This window comes from Ilyonectria robusta (assembly GCF_021365365.1).
Source record: "Ilyonectria robusta strain PMI_751 chromosome Unknown BGZ61scaffold_33, whole genome shotgun sequence".
NCBI lineage: Eukaryota > Fungi > Ascomycota > Sordariomycetes > Hypocreales > Nectriaceae > Ilyonectria > Ilyonectria robusta.
In genome coordinates this window covers 1,415-23,390 of record NW_025764467.1, presented here as the reverse complement: position 1 = coordinate 23,390, position 21,976 = coordinate 1,415, and the positions used below count along the sequence as shown (strand labels likewise).

General features: G+C 51.1%; 6 protein-coding genes across 6 annotated transcripts; 2 read left to right on the top strand and 4 right to left on the bottom strand.

The window, feature by feature from the left end:
- The first annotated feature begins 10 nt into the window (after positions 1 to 10).
- Positions 11 to 5,864, top strand: BGZ61DRAFT_462739 (uncharacterized protein). Its single transcript, XM_046247338.1, has one exon. The coding sequence runs from the start codon at positions 56 to 58 to the stop codon at positions 5,663 to 5,665; it is 5,610 nt and encodes a 1,869-aa protein (XP_046096637.1). The 5' UTR covers positions 11 to 55; the 3' UTR covers positions 5,666 to 5,864.
- A 2,669-nt stretch (positions 5,865 to 8,533) lies between these two features.
- On the top strand, positions 8,534 to 10,437 carry BGZ61DRAFT_367816 (amidase signature domain-containing protein; the record flags this gene model as incomplete). The annotated part of the gene is made up of 5 exons (XM_046241829.1): positions 8,534 to 8,928; positions 8,985 to 9,010; positions 9,068 to 9,638; positions 9,717 to 10,252; positions 10,313 to 10,437. The coding sequence occupies 5 exons, from the start codon at positions 8,534 to 8,536 to the stop codon at positions 10,435 to 10,437; spliced, it is 1,653 nt and encodes a 550-aa protein (XP_046096636.1).
- A 905-nt stretch (positions 10,438 to 11,342) lies between these two features.
- Positions 11,343 to 13,674, bottom strand: BGZ61DRAFT_142566 (uncharacterized protein). The gene is made up of 3 exons (XM_046237290.1): positions 13,083 to 13,674; positions 12,931 to 13,019; positions 11,343 to 12,863 (listed from the first exon to the last, which is right to left on the bottom strand). The coding sequence occupies exons 1-3, from the start codon at positions 13,587 to 13,589 to the stop codon at positions 11,432 to 11,434; spliced, it is 2,028 nt and encodes a 675-aa protein (XP_046096635.1). The 5' UTR covers positions 13,590 to 13,674; the 3' UTR covers positions 11,343 to 11,431.
- A 643-nt stretch (positions 13,675 to 14,317) lies between these two features.
- BGZ61DRAFT_462729 (UMTA methyltransferase family protein) lies at positions 14,318 to 16,003 on the bottom strand. The gene is made up of 9 exons (XM_046247337.1): positions 15,966 to 16,003; positions 15,839 to 15,900; positions 15,676 to 15,722; positions 15,451 to 15,608; positions 15,330 to 15,386; positions 14,924 to 15,278; positions 14,602 to 14,849; positions 14,418 to 14,500; positions 14,318 to 14,377 (listed from the first exon to the last, which is right to left on the bottom strand). Exons 4-7 carry the CDS (start codon positions 15,579 to 15,581, stop codon positions 14,619 to 14,621), a joined length of 774 nt encoding a protein of 257 aa, XP_046096634.1. The 5' UTR covers positions 15,582 to 15,608; positions 15,676 to 15,722; positions 15,839 to 15,900; positions 15,966 to 16,003; the 3' UTR covers positions 14,318 to 14,377; positions 14,418 to 14,500; positions 14,602 to 14,618.
- BGZ61DRAFT_462720 (uncharacterized protein) lies at positions 15,798 to 16,251 on the bottom strand. Its single transcript, XM_046247336.1, has 3 exons — positions 16,080 to 16,251; positions 15,966 to 16,003; positions 15,798 to 15,900 (listed from the first exon to the last, which is right to left on the bottom strand). The coding sequence occupies exons 1-3, from the start codon at positions 16,173 to 16,175 to the stop codon at positions 15,825 to 15,827; spliced, it is 210 nt and encodes a 69-aa protein (XP_046096633.1). The 5' UTR covers positions 16,176 to 16,251; the 3' UTR covers positions 15,798 to 15,824.
- Positions 16,252 to 19,947: 3,696 nt separating this feature from the next.
- On the bottom strand, positions 19,948 to 21,249 carry BGZ61DRAFT_562296 (uncharacterized protein; the record flags this gene model as incomplete). The annotated part of the gene is made up of 1 exon (XM_046255846.1): positions 19,948 to 21,249. The coding sequence occupies one exon, from the start codon at positions 21,247 to 21,249 to the stop codon at positions 19,948 to 19,950; it is 1,302 nt and encodes a 433-aa protein (XP_046096632.1).
- Positions 21,250 to 21,976: the final 727 nt, after the last annotated feature.

The window sequence follows — 21,976 nt, the reverse complement described above, 5'->3', positions numbered from 1 at the left end:
TCAACACACCTGGTATTTGCCTTGCACGTCCTACTAGGGCTCAGTAGAGTCAATCATGGCGGATGATCGCGGCAAGCTCGTTGATCGCAACGTGGTCGACTCATCCCTCTTCCGCACGGTCACGTCACTTGACGGCAAAACAACAAGCTTCGTGATCGGTCATCGCTGCGCGACATTGATCCCAACTAGTCACCAGGGGCAATGGGGCGCTTTCCCAGACAACATTGACGATGATGAGATCACGACCACGCTCAAAAAGGATCCACCGGCGCCTATCAGACGCGAGGCGGATCATGCCGCCAGCAGCGTGATCCAGAATGGCCTTGCAAAGAGTCGCGGCACGGCTGCCGTTGTACTTCCGGAGGGCGCCGCTGTCACCGATAACATCATCATCTTTGCCGAAGACCTGGTCATCTACCGCGGCAGCAAGTTTGAGTGGCCGTGCAAAAACGTCACCATCTTTGCTAGGCGCGTGATTGTCGCTCCGCGCGCATCAGAGACGTTTGCCAGCGACTCGGACCATTGGATCACATTCGACGTTTCAGCCCCGCCTGCCAACGACAAGTACGTCAATCAATCGACGAATCCAGGCGCGGCTGGTTCCAAGGGGGACGATGGCCAGTCTCCCGGTGTCGGCACCGAGGCGGTGGCGGGAGGTGACGGAACGGCTGGCGAGAACGGAGGGAATGCGGCATCGGGAGGTACTATCCGCTTCTGCGCTCGTCTGATGACGCTTCTGACTGAGCAGGAGGAGAAGAGCGTCAAGGTGTGTTGGCTGTCAAAGGGCGGCAACGGCGGTCGAGGACAACAGGGCGGCGCGGGTGGTAATGGCGGCAGCGGCGTCCAGGCTACCGACACCTGGCATACCCCTCGAGATTCCTGCGCAGATGCCAAGAAAGGTGGGAATGGAGGCAAGGGAGGCAAAGGCGGCAATGGAGGAGACGGCGGACACATTGAGCTGTGTCTCCTGAAGCCGTCGGCCACTGCAGCCGAGAAGACCAAGTTCCGTGAGGTTGAGAACACTTTCGACGTCTCGGCAGGCAGTAATGGCTCATCTGGGGGTGGAGGAGCCAAAGGATCCGCTGGATCAGCCGGCCATATCCACACTGGTTTGGGTATGGGTGATCACTATTATGGAGGCCAGGGCGCCTCGGATGGCGACGCAGGAGACCCAGGCGACGCCAACAACAGCACGAGGACGCCAGGCAGTTCACATACGGCCTCGTTCGGCGAGGACAATGTCGAAGCATGGGCTCTCTGCGTCAGCCCAGGGTTCCTCCAGATGCTCGTCCAGCGCCTGCTCTTCGAATACGATGTGCTTTTCGGCAGCTTCTTCGATGTCAAGCCCATCAAGGGTAAGTCGGCGCACAGGCTTCGCTTCGAGCTCAGTCTGCAATGGCTGGTGAACCTGAACGATACCATTCAGAGGTTCGAGAACTCCCCTGAGCTGGCGGATAAGCCATCCGAGACTGAGACGAACTTCACCGATGATCAAAAGACTCAACAGCAGCTTATACGGAGTGTCTTTGGTGGCGACCTATGGAAGTCTAGTCCCGAGCTGCGTGCCGCTCGTCAGATCTATCGCATCGGATATGATAAGCTATTCTCCCTCCGCGGATCCCAGCTTCCTCCTATTCCGTCGACAGACTCCTACAATCAGTCCTTTCGCCTGATTCCTACCACCTCCTTCTCTATCAAACGCCTTGAACTGGCCGCCCAAGAGATGGAGGTAGCTGAGGCAAGACGGGCAGTCCTGGCTGAAGAAATTGCGGCGGCCAACTGGACTTCATCTCAAACTGCCGACAAGGTCCAGCAGCTTTCTGACTTTGTTGCTTCCATCGAACCGAGAAGAGCTGCGGCCAAGGCCAAGGTTGACTCTGCGTTGGAGAAGGTGAAAAAGGACCGGGATGCCCTCAATAAGCGAATCGACCAAGCCAAGGCGGAACTCCAGAACCTCAAGCCAAACAATCCTCTCAACCTGTCCTGCGATAACGTTGTCAAAATCATCGAGTCGGCTGCCGTCTGCATGATGTTCACATCAGAAGCTGCTGGCATGGTCTTGGCAGGAAACGTTATGTCCGTGGGCGGCTCAGCGATGAGTCTTGTCACCACGGTTCATACTGCGCAAGGAAACGTGAGCAAGGACGAGCTCATGGGCAAGTTCTACAGTATCGAAGCCAAACTCGGTGGCAAAGAGCTCTCCCAAGAGATTGCAAAGCTGTCTCAAGGAGGAGAGGCCACCGAATTTATGAAGGTCATCGTGGTTGCAAAGTCCAAGTTTGACGCACTCGTCGACTCTCATTTCCCGGGGGATGCTTCAGAAGAGGCAAGGGCCGTGTGGGATCTCATGATGAAACAGGCCAAGGCAACGCACAAGTCCCTTATTGAGTATCAGGAAGCCCTACTGAAACAGGCTCAAGTCGAGGCCTACTTTGTACAGAGCCAGGTGGCCAAGGCGACTTTGCAGGAGAACACCTCGGCAACGGCATCGATCAAGTCTCAACTATTCTACCAGGTCTACGACGACTCATACGCGCAACAGAAGGCCATGGTCGTCAAGTACTATCTTGACGCCATCAGGGCGATTGTGGCCATCACACTGGAGCCCACGTCTCTGTCGCATTCTCTGATCGCTCTCGGATGCTGGGATAATGTTACCGGCTCTCTTTTCAACGAGGTCATTCTTCCACAACTTCGTGCCGAGAACGACTACCTTGTCAGCAAGGACAGCCGCGCCAATCGGCAGACGACGACGTACAGCGGATGGATCACCAAGGACCAGTATCCGGTCGTCTTCGGCTACGAGAACGGGCCACCAGAGAAACCTGGTGATCCTCCATCGCTCATCAAGAAAGAAACTCTGAAGCCTTTCTCCTTCGACATAACCTCTACGAACTGCCAGAAAGTGTTGAACATCAACCTTGCGATGGAATGTGACATTCGAATGATCGAGTGTCACGTCGCGCTTGAGGGAGCCAAACTCAAGGAAGAGAAGGACATGGATCCTGTAATCAGCATCAATACCTCTTTCGCTGGCGGTTTCTATGTGACCACGGGAGACACCGAGACCATCATCGATGGCCTGACCGGCGAGAGTCGAAAGCAGGACGTGGAATACATGTTTGAGATTGACGAGGTCATCACTGGTTGTCGATATCAGTACGACAGCAAAGACCCAAAGAGCATCACCTGGCGCACAGAGAACAGCAATCCGTTCGCCAGGATGGTCGACCTAGACGATATCCAGACCGTGCGACGAGCCGTTCAAAGCCCTTTCACCACGTGGAACATTAGCTGGGATGAAAAGGCTTACGATGTCTCCAGCGTCGAACGAATCCGCCTGGAAGTGAAATGTGACTATCGCCCCCGACGGACAGTCCACCAAGACACTTTCCAAGCTATGGAATCCGAGGGCGCAGACAGCACCCCTTTCACCGCGATGGGATCTATGCCAACCCTGTCAGCTATCCAACTCGTGTCGCCCGCGGTGCGGACCCTTGTTACCACTGCGCAGCCTCTGAATATGCGAATGGACCAGGTTGCTGCTATCCACGACTACACAGACTCTGGGTCGGGCGACTTGTTGACCAGCTTTCCTCCGCTACCCATCAGCCCCTTCATCGGCCTGGTCAAATGGCCAGAGGCCGGCGGTCTTGCTGTCAATGGCATCCGCCTTCGTGTGAAGAATATGCGGACCTTTACTCGTTCAAGCTCCACGAGCAGGGCCGTCAATGGCATCATGGGCTGGCTCATTCCAACGGGGTACACCCAGACCCGCGGTCTGCATGCCAGCGTTCGGAGAGTCTACGACCGCCTTGGCGAGTCTCCTCAGGCGCGCATAGATGCCAGAGCGAAGAACCCCAACTCCGATGACGTGATCCAGGGGACCAAGGACCTCTGTCAGGCGGTCCTCGATATGTACAACAGCCTTCCAGAAGATCAGCGTTTGGGGACCTCACTCGGAGACTGGGCGTCCGAGATAGATCACTCGGCAGTCAATGCTTCCATGACGGAGATTCCCAAGGAGGTCGCAGACAAAATTGGTGGAGATTATGCCAAGTATGGAGAGGCCATCTTCTTGTCAAGGATCAAAGCTATTGGAGTCGGCGCAACAGTCCTTACTGGAAAGCATGCCGACACGGTCCGAAAACTTCCATACGCGAGTGACAAGATCGCCTACTGCTGGTTGTTCAGGACGCAGATCCTGGAGGACGAGCAGGCGTGGCTGAAAGAGGGCAAAAGCATCAAAGGCTGCGTGGTTCAGCTCGGCAACTCTGGGCTGATTGCTTATGATGACTGCAAGGTTATCCAGCATGGAGACATGATCATTATCGAAGCCTGCGCTTACACCATGTCGTGGCATACGCTGTACGGCGGCAACAGCTGGATTACCATCTTCGACAAGAACAACCCCTACAGGGTCACCACTGTCAACTTTATGGAAGGGCAAGGCAAGATCCGACTTGGAGAAAAGGTCAACTGCATGATCGGTGAGCCGTTGATGCTGCGGACTCAAATCGATTTCCCTGTCTGGCTAGAAGCCATCGTACTAGGCAAGCAGGCTTCCGATGTTGTCAAGACCAAGTCGCAGGAATTCCAGGATGGATATAATAATGCGAGAAAATGGTTCGCTGTTCTTGACCTTGGCGGAATCGGCATGGCTGGATACCGAGCCTGGAAAGGCGGCAACGCAATATATGATCACTATAACTCTATCGAGGTCGAGGCTAAAGACGATGTCGACTTGCAGGAGAAGCTCAAAGGCAAATCGCCTGAGGATGTCGCCAAGGATGCTGCAGGCAAGGGGTTCTCCAAAGCCGAGCCTGGCATGTTCATTGGTGGCGTCTTGGTCACTCCCAATGCATATGTGCTCGGCAGAGTCAGCCCTGACATCTATGGCCCATTAACAAACGGAGGCCTCAACGAGGCTCAGACTTTGCTTGCGAGGACAAAGACACAGCATGCTCTGGGACTTTTCTTCACCATGGAGGCCAACCGCACCGCGCTGCGCGAGGCTCTGGTCAAGATTGCGAAGGACATGGAGGCGGACTACCTTGCCAAGGATCCATCTCTCGCCAAGCTGTCTCCCAGACAGCTTTTCGATATGATCAGGGCGGACATTGTGTACGACATCAAGGGTCGAGCCGCTATCCAACAGCTCGTGATTGACAGCGCCAGTTTCGGACAGCAGATCACGGCGGAACTGCAAAATGACCAGAGCTTCAAGGACGTCAACGTGTACGATCTCGACATGACCATCAGCTCTGTCAACAACGTGGAAGTGCAAGATCGCATCTTCGAGGCAGATGGTGTAGCTGACACGTACGTGCGAAATGAACTGGTATCGTCGACCGTCAGCCGCCTGACGTCCGCCGACTGTGTCCAGATGATCAACGAGTGCAAGGCCAAGGTCGATGCGGAGACCAAGGCTCTCGTTGACGCCAAGGCGAAACGGGATGCCGTTGATCCGACGAAGAAAGACGAAGTCGATGAGGCTCAGAGAAAGGTGGACGAGTTTGAGAGGAAGGTGGAGGATCTAAAAAAGGACCAGAAGAGCTATGAAGATGCTGAGGCGGAGAGGAAGGATGTGGAGGGTGTAAAGAAGATAAAGAAAGATAGGGAGCGGGATAAGGAGAAGGATATGGAGAAGTTGGCTGGGAAATAATAGTTATATTAATTACTATTAGCAATTTGTATAAAATACATAAGGTAGGAGAATTCCAAGTTAGCTTAATAGATAAATAGTAGCCACTGTGATTAATAAAGTGTTATCTGTCCTATAGCAGATGCAGATAGCCGGACTCGGGTTACTCATACCTAGAATGAGCGCAGGGAGTCGCAGATTATCTCACCTAAGAGTAAAGGAGTCAGTCCTTCTAAGATTATATTTACGTCTTTCTCCATTTATGATTGCGTAGTCAGCCTTGATAACCTCCCGGCGGTACTTAAAGTGCAACACTGAAAGACCGTCCAGTCACCTAGATGGGGCAACCGAGATGGCGGCTTATTAGATATATAACAGCACCCGCAATACTTGCCCCGACAGATGCGCCGCCAATGAATAAGGCTGCATGACGGGGATGCACATAAGTGAGCTTGACTTGAATTCTTGAAGAGAAGAGTTCTGACGTATTGTTTAGTCATAGGTGAGTCCTCTGATTGTGTGATGATGAAGTTGTGACATGCCCAATGTAAGGCATCAAGTCCGTTATAAATAGTCTAAAGTAAAAGAGTACCCTAGAGGAAGACGGTACTTAAGTCGATGATAATGACACCAGCCTTGGAAGTCAAGACTCTGTTTGACTCTAAATAGTAATGGCATTTACTGATGCAGAATCCGCCCCTGTGGGAAAGTAGAAACATCGATAATTCATCTTTTGGGATGCACTTAGAGTATAGATGTTATCGAGGATGCTGCCGCCGTCACAAACAGGTATTCAGATGTATCGCTCCGCCGAGTTTATAGGAGCATCCCCTAATGCCTCGCGTCAAGCCAGTTTACTTCAATTCGAAGCGTCAGTATGTCGATAGTGTCGGACAGCGATGGATGGTCCCCGTTTTGCGATCTGCTGTTCTGAAGGGTCATGTTGACTCTGAACCAGTCGTGGTGTGCTCAAACTCATTGATATGCACTCTTTCAAACGTAATTTCATCTCGGTAAGTCTTTTTAAAGTGATATGTGCTCAAATTGTGTTCTTTCCACTGTCCATTTAGCCAGCTAGGTTGCTCTCAGGCCTAGTTGTGCTTCAATGTGAAATTCCTAGGTTTACGGGAAATAAATATGCGAGGAGCAAGCGCAATGAATGCATACAAACACAGGAGATCGCGACGTTTATCTCAATAATGGACTACCTAATATTGAATATGCAGTGCTAAGTGAGATTTTCGATATCTGGTGCAAATCGGACGAGTGCACTAAGTGGAATGCTACAAGCAAGTATACTAGTAGAAACGGCCTACCCCCAAGTCTCATATACCCAAAGCCAATCCGAAATCCAATGTACGAACAGCTGAGGTGTGGCAGGGCAAGCGACGACGAATCGGGACTTTGTGGTGTTCTGAGCCACTTCAGTTCACGTTGGAAGTAACGACAGAAAAGACTTAACGTCTCGCGGCGAGGCCTATTATGAAACTGCCTTTAGTATTGACCTTGACAGTTCTCATGATACATCTTTCCCACCGTTGGTCGGGAGTTGATACTGCCCGTCGCCGCCGCCTTATAAGCCTGTATACGTTTTGATCGTCGAGTACAGTTATGACGCTGATCCTCGTTATTATAGGGGAACCTTTACAGTGACGAGTCTCGAATGGGCCTGTTTCGAGCTCTGTCCATCACTATTCTTATCGTTATTGCATTGATACGACTCGACAAGAGAAGGCATCTAAAGGATGATACGTCTTAGCTAGATATCAGCTTGTACTACCTAGTATGTTGGCGCTACTTGTGACCATACTATGATACCTTCATACTTCGTCACTGGATGTGGACAAGCTCTAATGAGTCAATCAACGGCATCTGATCCCGCTGCTAAACCGGCGCGGAGACTAGCAGCCCAGTTCACTTTGCGGTGAGCTCCCTCGCCTCCCATCCAATTCGTCAATAATCCCAGGCTCAAGCTTTTTCGGACGACGATATTGACGCCTATCCAAACTACTATTCCAAGAACAGGAAAGATGAAGCAGTCGAACGTCGTCAACCGTAATTAATCGATGCGTACTTTAAATACGCTCACCCGTCATCTCCACTCCTAGGGCCACAGCGACGCTCGACGACAAGTCACACAACACTTTAATAATAAAAGTAAAATTATATAAAATAAAAGCTATATTGATTCTAAATTTTAAAATCAGATAGTATATAAAAAGCTATATAAGCTGGTACAGCTTCTACAGAATAAACCCGCATAGTATTATAAATAGAAAGAAGAGGTGCCCGCCTCGCTATACACCCAACTGGACATAAGTAGCTAGCGCCTCGAGGGCTGTACACTTGATTGCAAGTAGCTGACAGTCTCGTCGGGCTGTCTTTCCTCGTCGGGGCTCTAGTTTCGTCTTAGCGTGGGTCTGCGTCCTGATCACCTGGTCCGAGTGGCGCCGACCCTTGTTATGAGGGTAATACGTACTACGTACTTAGTAGAGCCATTTTCACCCCAACCCGGTCTCCGCGGGAAGGGACTAGGTAAGTTGATCCATGCCATGCCGTATTTTCAGAAGCTAGAAGCGAGAAGGGGCTTTGCACTCGGGTGGGCCGGCCCGGTGACTCACGGCGGCAGGGTCATTCCCTGGCAGGCCTCGCGTGATAAGCGGCACTCAGTCCAGAGCTAGCAATCGCTGGGACTCATTGTGGCCCAAAGGTCCTCTTTTGTCAGCGGGTTTCAGGCTCTCGCAATATGGTTTATCGCAGGCTAATAGCTAATGGCTTGTAGCAGAAACGATAAGCAAGAATCGCCTTCTTACATCTCTCAAAGTTGTGTCAGTTTCCGGGCATTATACAAACGTTTTGCGATAAAAAGCTCTGAAAATCACTAGGGCCATGGCTGAGCCAATCTGGAAATCGATTGTTGCCCAGAAGCAGGCGGAGAGGCTGTCCAAAATCCCGACAGAATGGATAATCCCCGAGGGCATCTTACCCCCTGCGAAGGATCAATTCGTGCAGGACTTTCCCCAAAAGTCGGGATTTTTCACCGAGCGTGAGCTGCAACTGACCGACGCCACGGCCTCTGAAGTGGTGGCTATGATTGCCTCTGGGGAGTGGACTGCGACCGAGGTCACTACAGCGGTGTGCAAGCGCACGGCTGTGGCACAGCAGCTGATTAATTGCGTGACCGAGATTTGCTTCGAAGAAGGTATCGCGAGAGCGAAGGAGCTGGACGAGTATTTGAAGAGAGAGGGCAAAACAGTTGGGCCTTTGCATGGACTTCCCATAAGGTGAGCCTAACGGACCAATCACCAAGAATACGAGCAACGGCTGACAATAAGAGCAGCCTCAAAGACCAGTTTAATCTCAAAGGTGAGCCATTTGCTTTTAAATGAGCGTTCTTGAACTTTGTGGGCTAACGACTGGCAGGTCTCGACTCAACCATCGGCTACTGCTCATATGCCAACAAACCAGCAGAGACGGACTCGACTCTCGTCACTCTTCTGGCCGAGGCAGGCGCCATATTCTACGTCAAGTCCAATGTGCCATCGACTCTTATGATGGGAGAGACGGTCAACAACATATTTGGCCGGACCCTCAACCCGCGGAATCGAGAGCTCACAACCGGTGGATCATCTGGTGGTGAGTCTGCACTGGTGACCTTCCGCGCCAGCTTCCTGGGCGTCGGCACCGACATTGGGGGCTCCATTCGACATCCGAGCTCGTACACGGGGTTGTACGCCTTGCGGCCGTCACACGGAAGGGTCTCGTACCAGAATGTGACAAACACGTACTTGGGCCAAGAGGCAGTGCGATCATGCGCCGGACCCTTGTGCAGGAGTCCCGAGGACGTGCGGCTGTTTATGTCGAGTCTTGTTGGAACGAAGCCGTGGCTGTATGATCCCCAGTGTCTGCCACTGCCGTGGCGGACGGAGGAGGAGAAGCTGCCATCCAAGCTATCGTTTGGCTTCGCTATGGGAGACGGCCATGTTACGCCTTCGTGAGTCTGCCGCGTCTCCTTGTCGAATGGCTCTCGACTGCTTCTCTGGGGCCGAAGAACTAACCGTGTGCGCGACAGACCACCCCTCCGTCGCGCGATGGACATTACCAAAGCCAAACTCCTGGCTGCTGGACACGAGATCGTCGAGTTCGTTCCTTATGAGATGGCCACGGCGGCTGAGATCATATATAAAATGTGGGAGGCGGACGGTGGATATGAGTTTCAGCGCGATACCGATGCCACAGGCGAACCGCTCCAGGACTTCGTCGAAAAATGGGTGGGACACAGCGCGGGAGTGAAGCCACAGACGGCATTTGAGTCGTGGCAGAACCAACACCAACGGACTCTGCTGGCCGAGAAGTTCCTCAATCGCTGGCAGAGAACGGCGGAACAGACAAGCTCCGGGCGGCCCATTGACGCGCTGATCATGCCGTCGACGCCGTTCCCGGCTATCAGGCACGGCGGTGGCTACCCATGGCAGTATGGCACGCTGTCTCCGCTGCTAGACCTGACAACCGGCGTGTTCCCCGTGACGAAGGTGGACTTGGAGAAAGATCGGGTGCCGGAAGATTGGCAACCAATCTCAGCAAAGGACAAGGAGGTTATGGATTACTGTGAGTTCGAAACAGCTGGCTTGGATGCCATGGAAATCTCGCGATACTGACAACTGCTAGATGGGAAGCCGGAGAATCATGAGGATGCCCTTATCGGGCTGACGCTGATTGCCAGGAGATTAGAGGAGGAGAAGGTCACTGCCATGTTGCATGTCATCAGGAACGTGGTAGGTGTTGACTACTGAGAATTGCGTTGATCTATCTCAATATACGTTGCTTTTTAAGTCGTTGTAAATGAGGCCCTATGGTACCTTTCCTCGGCTCACTCAATAGCGACACACCATCCTAAGTCTAGGTCGTCGTTGTCTTGGTGGCGGGCCCGCCAGAGGACATCTTGACGTTTTTACGGGAAGAGGGAAGAGAGAAGAGAGAACCGCTATTCTCGTTGGGACCCTGTGTGCCAATGGGGGATGCGCGAGACTCGGTGTGTGCGGAGTTCGCATCCCGCGAGAAACGAAGCATCCCACCTGTTCCGTTACCCCGCCCCAACGTTGCATTGAAGGATTCTTAGTGCATGTTGGTGGTCACACCATGACCACAGAGCCGGAACAGCACGCAGTGTGCTTAAGCGATGCTGCAATCATGGCAGTCTCAGGGATTGAATCACACCAGTTTGCAGCGGCAGTCGATGCCCATCACGGCAACGTCGGAACTTGCGGATGACGACGACTGGGACCTAGCCTAGAAAACAGCTGCGAATCTCACCCACACATTTCTCTCGGGAAACGCGGATGGAATAAAATAACTTGTACCGCGGGGTAGGGCGAGGGCTTGAGTCTAGGGGGCAGAAGAAATAGATAAGAATGGCGCCGTTCTGGAGACCAGACGGACAGACCCGACTCCCGCGATTTAGTCACAGTAGTCGAAAGGAGCAGGGATCAGCGGCAGAGCAGGGGTCATCAATCACAGAGCAGGGGTCAACTGCAGTGCAGCATTGCATTACCAGTCAGTCGGTGAAGAACCTTGATCTCGCTCCTGTCCCTCGGGTCCAACAAGTTTAGGCCACGTCAGGCGTAGGAATGATAGTCAATTTGTAGGCCTCGAAGGCGTCATGACAGGGCGTATTAAACTATTGTAAAAAAGGAAAAAGCACGTTGCCAGGCGCAGAGCTGACAACACCATCCAAGTAGCGCTAAGCGAAGCCAGGTTCATCCAAAGGTCAACTCATGAATGCATAATTCATGCTACTGGCTGCGTCTCACCCGTCGACACGCGATCCTTCTCTGAGACTTCATTTTCATTCCTGCTGTCCGGTGGTGATATCGCGCGTTTCTCAGATTTGCCAGCCAGCCCCTTCAGAACGGCCATCCATGTATGTCTTGCCTCCCAGATCGGCAAGCACCAGATGAGGAGGGCGGCAACCCAGGACCAGATAAACACGAGAACCGTCCAGCCAGTGAAGAACTTTCGGCTGAACTTGTATCCTGTTCCGTAGAGCGAAAAGGGTATGATGATGAGGAAGATGAGAACCATGATTGTAGAGATGATCTTGGCATCGCGGCTAGCCTTCGCCAGCGCCTTCGGATCCCAATCATCGCCAATATCACTGAGGTCGTCCATGGTGTACTCCTTGTCGCCAGGTCGAGGCTCCCGCGCCTGCATGAGAAAGAGACGGTCCCAGTCATATGGCTTCCTCTGGCCGGGAAAGACAAACATGACTGCCCAGATCAGAAGAGGCAACAGCAACGCGACGGTGCAGCCTGCGAACATTGGCCAATTGTCGTACAGCGTGTCTACTGTAACCTCCCCGAACTTGCCCTTGGCGGTGCCGATCCACGCGCAGACCGCGCAGACCGTGCCAATTGGGGCAGCCCAGGTCATATACAATGGAGAGACGTAAGCCGAGTTGACACCCAGCGTGATGGGGACGACGGCCGACCCGAGAATGACTCCGGAGAACTCTAGTATCCAGCCCATAGAAATACCACTGTAGTTGAGCGCCGTAGCGAATGACGCTGAGAAGATGGCAAAGAATGTAAGAGCCGCGTGTGAGACGAGTTTCAGTCGCTTGTCGTCAGCCTTGGGGTTGATGTAGGGCTGGTAGATGTCGAACGTGACGATGGAGGCGTGGGCAATGATTTCGGCACTGAAAGACGATGTGACGGCCATGAAGATCATGACGACGACCGCAGCCGCGCCGCCCTTACCCATGACGGCCTCGGCAGCGAGAGGAAGGATCAAGGCATTACTGATCTGGTACATCGTCACGCCACCGGCCACCGGCCAGTACTCGGTGTTTGCGAGTCCGACGGCCACGAAGCTCAAAGTGGCGCAAAGCCCGAGAGGGATCGCGAACCACGCGAAAGCTCCGTAAAAGTAACCGCGCACGACGGCGTTGGGCTCGCCGGCGATGGCCTTCTGACCGTAGCTGGGGTCGACAAACACACATCCAAAGCTTGAGACCAAGATGACTCCGGCGAGTAGAAGTGCCTCGCCAGATTGCATGGTTAGATATGAGCCATCCTTGGCTCCAATAGCACCACCGGTAGCCATGGCGGCGTCTGTCTGCAGCAAGTCCCAGAGCGCGCCGGGAGACCCCAGAACGGGCAGCGACTTCACCGCCATGACTTTGAACATGAAGATGAAGAGAATGATGTATATGACGAGAGTGCTGCGAAACGTATGTAGTCAGTATCGGACGATGCCAACACCCAAGTTCAATTCGGAGCCGGGCTTACTGAATGTAATCGGACAAGATGGTGGACTTCAGGCCTCCGAGATACGTGTAGATGACCACGCCGAGGGGGATCAGATAGTTCATGGCAACCTGACGAGTGCATTGTTATTAGCCTCATCCAATTCAAGGTGAAGTCCGGGCACAGGCTCTTACAATGTTCGCGCCGGTCGTCACTGAGAAGGCCGCCGAGCCGCCAAGCAACAACGCCGCTGTGATGATGATTTGCACCGACACGCCGTATGCAAAGTAGACGAGGTGCGTATTGGTCCCGAAGCGAATGCGCAGAGCCTCAAGGATGGTGTTGGCGCGGGGTGCGCGTCTCTTGAGTTCGATGGCCATGATGGCGAACAGCACAATCTGGACCGAGACGCCTGAGACAAACCACCAGAGACCCGCGAAGCCGTAGAGATAGGTGATGCGAACCGAGTTCAGGAGCGTGGCCGCATAGCACCATGACGACACGACGGCGGCGGCGACCAAGCCGGTCTTGACGCTCTTTTTGGCCGTCATGAGCATGTTGGTGTCGTTGGATTCATTGAGATACTTCCTCGATACCCAGGTGATCAAGTTCATCATCAGTGCGAAGGCGATGCCAAAGCCAATGACCAGCCCGTAGGCCACGCCCTGGGAAAGCGGCGGCGTTGCATCTGTCGATGCCATATCGATTGTGGCCGAGCGAGACTGCTGCTGCTGGTGCTGCTGCTATCCAAAGGCCTTACGAAAACAACGGCAAAAGGGCTGGTCCCATTTATCAGACGCGGAAAATCAGAAGTGGATGTCCGGGACAACGAGAGGATGTATGAGCGAGCGATGCCACCGCCCAATTAGTACTAGAATCCCGCTCCCGGCCAAATAATAGGGGTTCCTGGGGCACGAAAAAAAAGGCAAGGGGTCAAGGTTGCAACAAGAGTCTTGACAGGGAGGAGGGATTGTAGAGCAGGGTTGAAATTGTGATTACAGGTGACCTGTCGATTTGAAGCAACAAGGACCAGCCGCCAATAACGTGAGAATCCCGCCCCCCTCTAAACCAGACGGAGCGCGGAGCTTTCCGCGTGCGGGGCCAGAACAATGCAGAAGCAGGGGTGTTCATCTGCCGACAGACGCCTTCATTCCAGTTCAGTTGTTAGCTTGCCAAGGGTATTGTGACTATTTGGCCAGGGTCTCGCTACACGTGTACTTTTAGTGAGGCGAAGCAACAATCAGGTATCATAACGCACACTATCTGGTATCTTCAACAGTACCCAGCCAACAATAAATTTCAAGGCGAAACGGTGGAAGTGAGGTGGCCAGCCAGATTCAGGCGAAGGTCTGGACGGGCATTCACACCCTGCCGCCCTGCCGGTATGAGTCCACCTCGAAAGTTCCCATTCGTCCCAATTGGAAAAAAGTGTGGAAATTATCGACCCATCCACGGCAGTGTTGCAGTGTGATAAATGACTACAGGCCCAGCCTGGTCAAGCTTTCCAGCTCGGTTGCGCCCACAACTCGGAGCATGCACTCAGAGTCCGCCAACGCGCAGAAGCATCACAGCGGCATAGCCACCGCGACATGGCCCAGCTGAATTATTTGACCTATTAATCCATTACCCATTATGCAGCCAAGGCCACAATGAGTCAATGGGAGGACTTTCTTCCACTGCACACTGCACACTGCACCAGGGTATTGAACGTACGACGCGGCTCGAGCTGATCAAGGCTTTCTCCCCCAGACAAAAACGACTGGCAGATAGATGTGGATTGCCGGGTTCCTGAAGTCGTTCTTTACCTTGGCCTTGAACACCTCTATCTCTATGTTATCCCACCCGAGTACGCGAGAATAGATTCCGTGTGTGTAGGATTCTACGACTTGTAGCTCTTGCCAATACTGCCAAGTCCCAATCTCCTTGAGTTTTGGGTCTTTGGGCCAAGGTCCGATCGGGAACTGCGTTCTACCATTAGCATTGACAAGACCACCGAGACCCAGACTTCACAAAATTTCCCAAAATAGCTGCTGACCTTGAAAACTTCTTGCTGAACATCCACAAAGCCTGCAGCCTCCATTTGCTGCTTCCACTCGGAGCAAGTATCCAAAGGTTTGCCAAATTGCCTCGCGCCGTCAAGCATGCTCCTTATCCAGGCTTGAGCATGGACGGCCAGTTCGGCAGTGCCGTCATCGGACTCAAAAAACCCATCAACGGCTTGCATTTCAAGGTATCCGCCAGGTGCCAGATGCTCGAGTGCCTGCCGAAAGAGTCGATCCGGGTTTGCTATGCATCCTTCTAATTCCCGGGCGTGTATGTAGTCGAACGGCTGGCGATAAAGCCAGTTGGACTCAAAATCGTCGACTTCGAAAATACAATTAGGCGGGGTCCTGCATGTCATTGTTACTGACATTCAAGAAGAGGAGGGGGACTCTCCGTACCATACAGGTTGGATGGGGCTCAGGTCAATCCCAAGAACCTCTGCGCCTGGATGTTCGCTGGATTCCAATGATCAGCTGTTTATCTTCGAGGCTGAAGTGGTAGCGACGGATGGACACTCACTCTGCAAAATCCATTGCCCAGATTCCTGTCCCGGTACCGAGGTCAAGCACGCGCTGGACGTTATCACCAATCGGAGCAAGATACAATTTACCTCCCAGTAACAGAGAAAATATGTGATGTACCATGTCCATGCGATCTTGCTCCTGTTCGTCATTCGGCTGTTGATGGTCCAGTGAGCATTTTTTTTCCTTTCTCACCAAACAGACTTTTGTTTGGGGCAAATACCACTGGATATGTCCCTTCTCTGAATGCATGATAGCGGCGTCCGTTCTACGACGCTGTTAGCAAGCCGCCCGGAGGACAATATTCCTCTCCGACACTGACCTCGTATCTGATCAATCATACGACACAGCTTGTTAGATATCTTCCAGATATCAGAGCCAAGTAGCGCAACCATACTTGTAATTTACGATGCTAGACTTCAGGGACGTTAACTGGCTGGATGTTTCTCCTTCTCTGGAGCAAGCCTGTCAGTCTCTGTCCACCGCCAGAATCAAGGGTTGGGGGGATCTTACGACTCGTCCAAGACAGAATCGTGATCTGGTATAGCGTCCTACAACAACAACAACGAGAGCTTGTCAACAGTGATCTACATTGCTTGGCTCGGGGGTAGTGCAGAGTACACTCACGTCCACCTGTACAGGGTTCTCCGCTAGGATGTCTTGCAATGGTGACGGTGGATCCTGCGGGCTCGAGCCCCGCTCCGGGGTCGCGTCGTCAGCCATCTCGTCGCGGGTTGCGCTTGGAACCGAAGTGCTGGGGATGAAGAGGGAAGGAAATAAAGAAGAAAAGTGTGGTCTCAATCAATCAATTTATTAACGCCATGGGGCTTAAACCGAAAGGGCCGCGATTACTAATATACATGTGAATGGCTCAAATTGTGTCCCGGTCTCCTTAAGCCAATACTGTGTGCTACCTTGCCTAACCTGTGTCCTTATTTCCTTAAGCGCGTGCTGTGTCGTGCATTTCTCAAATTGAGTCCTTGTCCCCTTGAGCCCATACTGCTCCTCGCAGTTCTAGGTACTCTGATTGATGGTCTTCAGCGGACGCATTTCCGCATGCTCGTGATGTGTTGGCACCGACCGGCACAGGGCTTGCGGGCGCAATGTTGGTTGGTTGAAACCAGGCTTGCACCAGGTGATGTCTAGCGGTGTCTACCTATGAACGGAAACAGCTAATGCAGTCCCTCGTATCTATCTACGGCCAATAGGATCGGGTACCGGCCGCATCCAGCTGTGCTGTATTGGTGGTGTATGCTGACTTTTGAGCTCGGCTCGGTCCTTACTAACCTTAACGGGGTGCAGCGCCGCTACACTACTGCACCACAGCACCACGGCACACTGATACATAATTGCGTGGGGTTATTAGCGCTGGGTGCTGCTGAAGAATTGCTTGACTTCGGCATTGGTCATGTCGGAAAGCTTGCGTGACACTCAGTTGACTTAGCCAGTCATCACTGTGTGTATTGTGTGTCTTCCTCTCTAAGCTATCTCTGCCGCGGTAACGTGTTATTGGTCTCTGTGACCGCCTTCCTATTCGGACGGCGCCCGCTAAAGGCTCGGTGAGCCCTCGGCCGAACCCCTGGTCACCGCGTAACCACCCGATCGGATGCTTTGTACATAATCCAATCTAACAGCAATACCTAGGGTATTCTATTCTTCTGGCTCAGCAGTTAATTTAGGGGTCATCCAACAGGAAGTATTTTCCTGGATATCAGACTTGTTACGGTGTGTATTTTGGATAACTAGGCGTGTTAGATTAGCCAGCTGCACTATTTTAAGTAAAAGTTCAGAGTACTCTAATTATTATTATAGCCAGTAGTACTCAGGTACATAATCTAACAGGGCGTGTAATTATTATAGTAATATCCTTCTAGCTACTTTAGTATAAAGGATATACAGGAACTCAAAGCGGGGACCTGACGCAATTAAGAACAGACATACACCCAACCAGACACTTCAGATAATCTAAGCTCGTAACACAACACTTCTTCGACGAGCAAGATCGCAAAGGGATCTTCAAGATGCGCGAACGACGCATGCATATAATCAATCCTTTAGCGAGGGGTGGGTTGGCACCATGATTGACATAAAGATCGCGGCTTCAACCGAAAAGCTCGGACACAGAAGGGGCGGGCCTGACTGTTAAGTCTGAACCCCGGACATCCGGGCTTCTGCAGATGACAAGGCGTGAAGACGGGTATAGTACGAAATCCGTAAAATTGCATTATTCGAACATGGTTCCTTGACTTCCGGGAGGCACGGAGGGTGATGGATCTTTTGCAACCTGCATAGCCAACGCATGGTCGCATTTACAAGGCACCTTCAGCCGAGCCAGTCAATTCCTGAAAGCCTGCCGCAGAGCTGAGGCAGGCGTGTCGGAGGAATCCCTGTGCCTGTAACCTTGCTGAAGTTTATCTGCCCCCTCCACCTGTTGGTCCTTGCTTTTGAGTGCGTCACCTACTATACCTAGCCAGGGTACCTTGCTCTCCACCGAACTAGTAGTAACAATTTGTGTCACTCATGGATTACCGAGCTCGGGAGATGCTTTGTTGCAAGACAACCCCGCATCAGCTGCATGCGTCCTGCATAAATTCAAACGGTTCCTGGGACGAACTGGAAACAGAATTTCTTGTGTTTTAGATGATATCTTTGCCTTAGTAGCTGGAAGCCGAGAAGCAACACAATTGGTAAGAATGTATTCCAGGGCGCTACTCACTCTACTCGCCACCATCCCCACGGGATCTGGAGTTAAGAACTGATCGACCGATCAGGGATCGACAGCTTTCTTCCCAAATACAAATGTGTGAGCAGGAAGACTGATGAGTTGTTTTCTGATGCCCAGGAGGCGATATCTTGGCTCCGGTTTGTAGTCTGTCCCGTCTGCCAAGTATGATGTCTGGCGTTGAAGTCGCCGGCCACGAGGCAGCGTTCCGGAACAGGCTATCGTAACAGAGTATCCAGAGCATCGTTTTCGTCGTTCTGGCAGTAGAAATTGACTATTATTATATCGTTGACTGTGAGCTACAGAGTGTTTCGGGTTTGATAGGGTCGGTTCTGGTCTGCTAGAAGTCTTGGATCTCGCCGGACATACGTCATGACTCTAGGTCGAGTGCTCTTACTATTCTACATTTTAACAGGCATGAAGGTATCACACGCCGGATGAGTTTTTGTAAGATACCGGGAGTCTGTAAAAGTTATCTAAGATTCCTATAGAAGGACAATATTATATTACTCGGAATCTGCTAACGCAAGGGTACAGTCGTAGACAGGGGAAATCTTGCCGATATTAGCCTAAAAGACCCTAAGCGGCTTTTTATCACTTCTCCGTGTTCGCCGGTGTCTGCTCATATTCGTTGGGAGGGTGATAAGGACAATGCGACGCTTTCTCGGTGAGCCAGGTCTAGGATGTTCAGGTTCCTCTTCTGCTTCAGGGGTTGTAGCCACCATTATACATTAGGGCGCTCTTGATGCAGCTGGGCTAGGAGCACGAACACTTCGCTGCTCTTGGGGCGCGGTGTTGTCTGTTTGTGGTTCAGGTGCGTATTGTTGCGGAAAGATCTTAGGATGACCATTCGCATTTTGTGTATAGGGTAAGACTCCTTTAGGTGGAGGTAAAAGTAGGACTAATCCGCAACGACACCTATACTCCGTCTACAAATACAAATATGTTCAATTTTAATTACGCATCTTTCATAGTTACTTTCCCAGTTAAGACTTTTGAAGTTTCAAGAAGGAGGTCATAGGTGCATTGATTCTCGTGGTGACATTAACTGACGAATGCGAATTAGATAACTAACCAACCTGCCAACCTTGCATCTTTCCTCGTCCCCACCTCAAGAATACCAAAATAGTGCAAGCCGAAAACACAAAGGTGAGCAAAACTGCAACACAGATCTCGCGGTGAATCCGCAGAGCAAACTCGGACGAAGAACTACCGTTGATCTCGCTGGCACTATCAAACCAGACCAGAGCGAAGCTGCAGAACGACTGGGGAAGAGAATCAGCCATGAATTGCTAAGGAACTGGCTCCCTTACTCAACGGATAGCGGCATGGTTGGCACCAGACTCGGCCCCAAACTCACCATGACAAAGTTGGCCACGTTAGACGACAGACATAATGTTTACCAGAATGCTGTAGCAAAGAATGATGAACTAGGGGGAAATAACTCTGAAACTGCTTGAAAGCTTTTATAAATAGAGATATGTCATTATCTATTTGCTAGTCCGGCTTTTGTTTTACTAGAACAATGCTCTTCATGGCCGCGATATCCTCAAGATCAAGAGCGCTAAGAACAAGACCCGCATGGAAAATCAGTAAAATCAAGAGTCGAACTTACTGCCGAAGGGAAACACGCACGACATGACGAACGCAAGACTAAGAGTTAAAGCTATAAAGTGCACACCAGAACGCTCGCCCTCTATATGCATCCGTCGGCTGCTTGGACAAACAGCCCCAGAAACTAGCCTAACTCAAACCTAGGTCCTTAGAGCTATATCACAGAAGCCGCCACGTCCGCCGTTCCAATATACTGCCCTTGAGTGTGCAGTTTTTAAGACTGAGCAGGCCGATACGTTCGCAATTTGCGTGTTCCTGCCCCTCCTCCTGCTTCTGCTTCTGCTTTTGTTCTCGGACGACGAGCACAGTCGTGTCGTGCCTGTCGTGCCTGGTACACCACGATTCACTCTTCGAATTCCCTAACACGATGCCTGTCCACGGCTCTTGCAGCAGCGAGTTGTCATCGTCACCTTCGCCCTTGCGAGTGGGGAAGAACTCACCCTGCCACACGCCATCGCCAGCGCACACGGTACCGATCCACGTATCGGGGCGACTCTCGTACTCCCCCTTGCGAAACCGGACCGTGACGGCGCTGGCTGTGATCTCGAGGACATGTTGCTGGCCGGACCGGATGTCCCGGTTGCTGTCGTCCGCCGTTCGGAGTTGATCGTAGCAGCAGTTCCATGTCACTGCAGCGCCGCCGTCTTGGCTGCAAGGAATGATCGATATATCTACGCCAAATCCATGAATTTGCTTGACGGTAGGCCAATAGTTACTCACGCTATCGACTACGCCCTGCCATCCTGTCCACGACCAGCTCGGAAAGCCGGGCTGCCGATGGGCAGGCTCTTGAAGCCGCCAGCAGAGGCCGTTGAGGAAACCATTAAGGGTTACACGTGCGGCCATGTCACCATCGCTGTTGCTATTTGATTTGAGGCGCAGAATGGGGACGCCGCAAACATGGTAAACGGGCCTTCTCTTGTGTTGGGCAAGTAGATTGAGGATGCCGAGCATAGCGTTGAGGGTATCTGAGGGTATAGACAGCTGTCGCGTCAAATAGGCCGCCAAGAGGCCAAAAAGGCCGATGCCAGTATGAGAGGCATCCATGCCTGGCAGCTTGTATGGCTCGTACATCCAAAGAGGCTCCATCATACGCGGTTTATACCCGGAAATGCGATGTTCTATGTCGGGAGGCAAGCGCATGGCCTCACGGCAGAGCATGTGACGGCACTCATAAGACATCTCATGCTCGGAGAAAAAGAGACGGCGGCGTGCCAGCAGGCCCTCCTGGTATATCCATCCCCGCGTGGCCCAGGTTGAGCCCGAGCGGATGTGGAGGGTTGGGTCTGGTGGGATGCACATGAGGGCGTGGCCCAGGACAAGAGCACTGAGTTGCAGGTTCCTTGGACGTCCCCGGACACCGGGCAGGCCTACTGACGCGTCCTTGCCGGCTGCGGCTATCAGCGTTACCTCAGCGTTAGCATAGACGGTGTGCATGTGCTGCAGTTGTATCTGCTGCATGGCCTCGTTGCCCGTCTGCACGATGCAGTACCGGTCCACCTATAAGTGTCGGTAGCTAAGCTCTAGTATTACCCGGATTGCGTTTTTAATAACTGCCTTAATAATATTACTTTCCTTTTTATTAAGGCTTTGCTGCTGCTGTTACTACTATTATTATTATTACTAACTAGGCAGTTTTATATAGAAAAATCCAGCTTAAAGTTAGAGAAGTTTTATTAGAAAAGTTTTTTTATTATTAAATAAATAAAATCTCTAATTTATTTGAGAATTTTAAAAAGCTTTTTATTATTATATTTATTTTATAAAATTAATTATAAATTATTATTATAAAATTTCTAAATTAAATTAATATAAGTTTTAATTAATTAAAAATTATAATTAGCTAAATTTATTACTTTTTATATAATTAAAAATTATAATTAGTTAAATTTATTATTTTTTATTTAATTAAAAATTATAATTAATTAAATTTATATAATTATTTTAGTTTAAATTTATTATATATATAATATAAAATAAATAAGAAATTAATTATTAATAAATAAATTATAAGTTTATATTAATAAATTACTTATAGTATTATTTATTAAGATAAATATTATATTTAATAATAGTTAAATATAATAATATATAGTAAATTAATGTAATTAAAGTAATTAAATTATATTAAAAGTTAAGTAATTATATTTAGTAAATATATAATATTTATATATTTATATATTTATTT

Excerpts from the sequence above, each read along its gene's own strand:
- BGZ61DRAFT_462720 (XM_046247336.1), bottom strand. The coding sequence starts at position 16,175 with ATGGCTGACGACGCGACCCCGGAGCGGGGCTCGAGCCCGCAGGATCCA. Across the intron at positions 16,004-16,079 it reads AGAACCCTGTACAGGTGGAC|GACGCTATACCAGATCACGA; the intron begins GTGAGTGTACTC and ends TTGTTGTTGTAG. Across the intron at positions 15,901-15,965 it reads GATTCTGTCTTGGACGAGTC|AGAAACATCCAGCCAGTTAA; the intron begins GTAAGATCCCCC and ends CTCCAGAGAAGG.
- BGZ61DRAFT_462729 (XM_046247337.1), bottom strand. The coding sequence starts at position 15,581 with ATGGACATGGTACATCACATATTTTCTCTGTTACTGGGAGGTAAATTG. Across the intron at positions 15,387-15,450 it reads TGGGCAATGGATTTTGCAGA|CGAACATCCAGGCGCAGAGG; the intron begins GTGAGTGTCCAT and ends ATTGGAATCCAG. Across the intron at positions 15,279-15,329 it reads AGCCCCATCCAACCTGTATG|GACCCCGCCTAATTGTATTT; the intron begins GTACGGAGAGTC and ends AATGACATGCAG.
- BGZ61DRAFT_462739 (XM_046247338.1), top strand. The coding sequence starts at position 56 with ATGGCGGATGATCGCGGCAAGCTCGTTGATCGCAACGTGGTCGACTCA.
- BGZ61DRAFT_142566 (XM_046237290.1), bottom strand. The coding sequence starts at position 13,589 with ATGGCATCGACAGATGCAACGCCGCCGCTTTCCCAGGGCGTGGCCTAC. Across the intron at positions 13,020-13,082 it reads TGACGACCGGCGCGAACATT|GTTGCCATGAACTATCTGAT; the intron begins GTAAGAGCCTGT and ends TGCACTCGTCAG. Across the intron at positions 12,864-12,930 it reads ATCTTGTCCGATTACATTCA|CACTCTCGTCATATACATCA; the intron begins GTAAGCCCGGCT and ends TACGTTTCGCAG.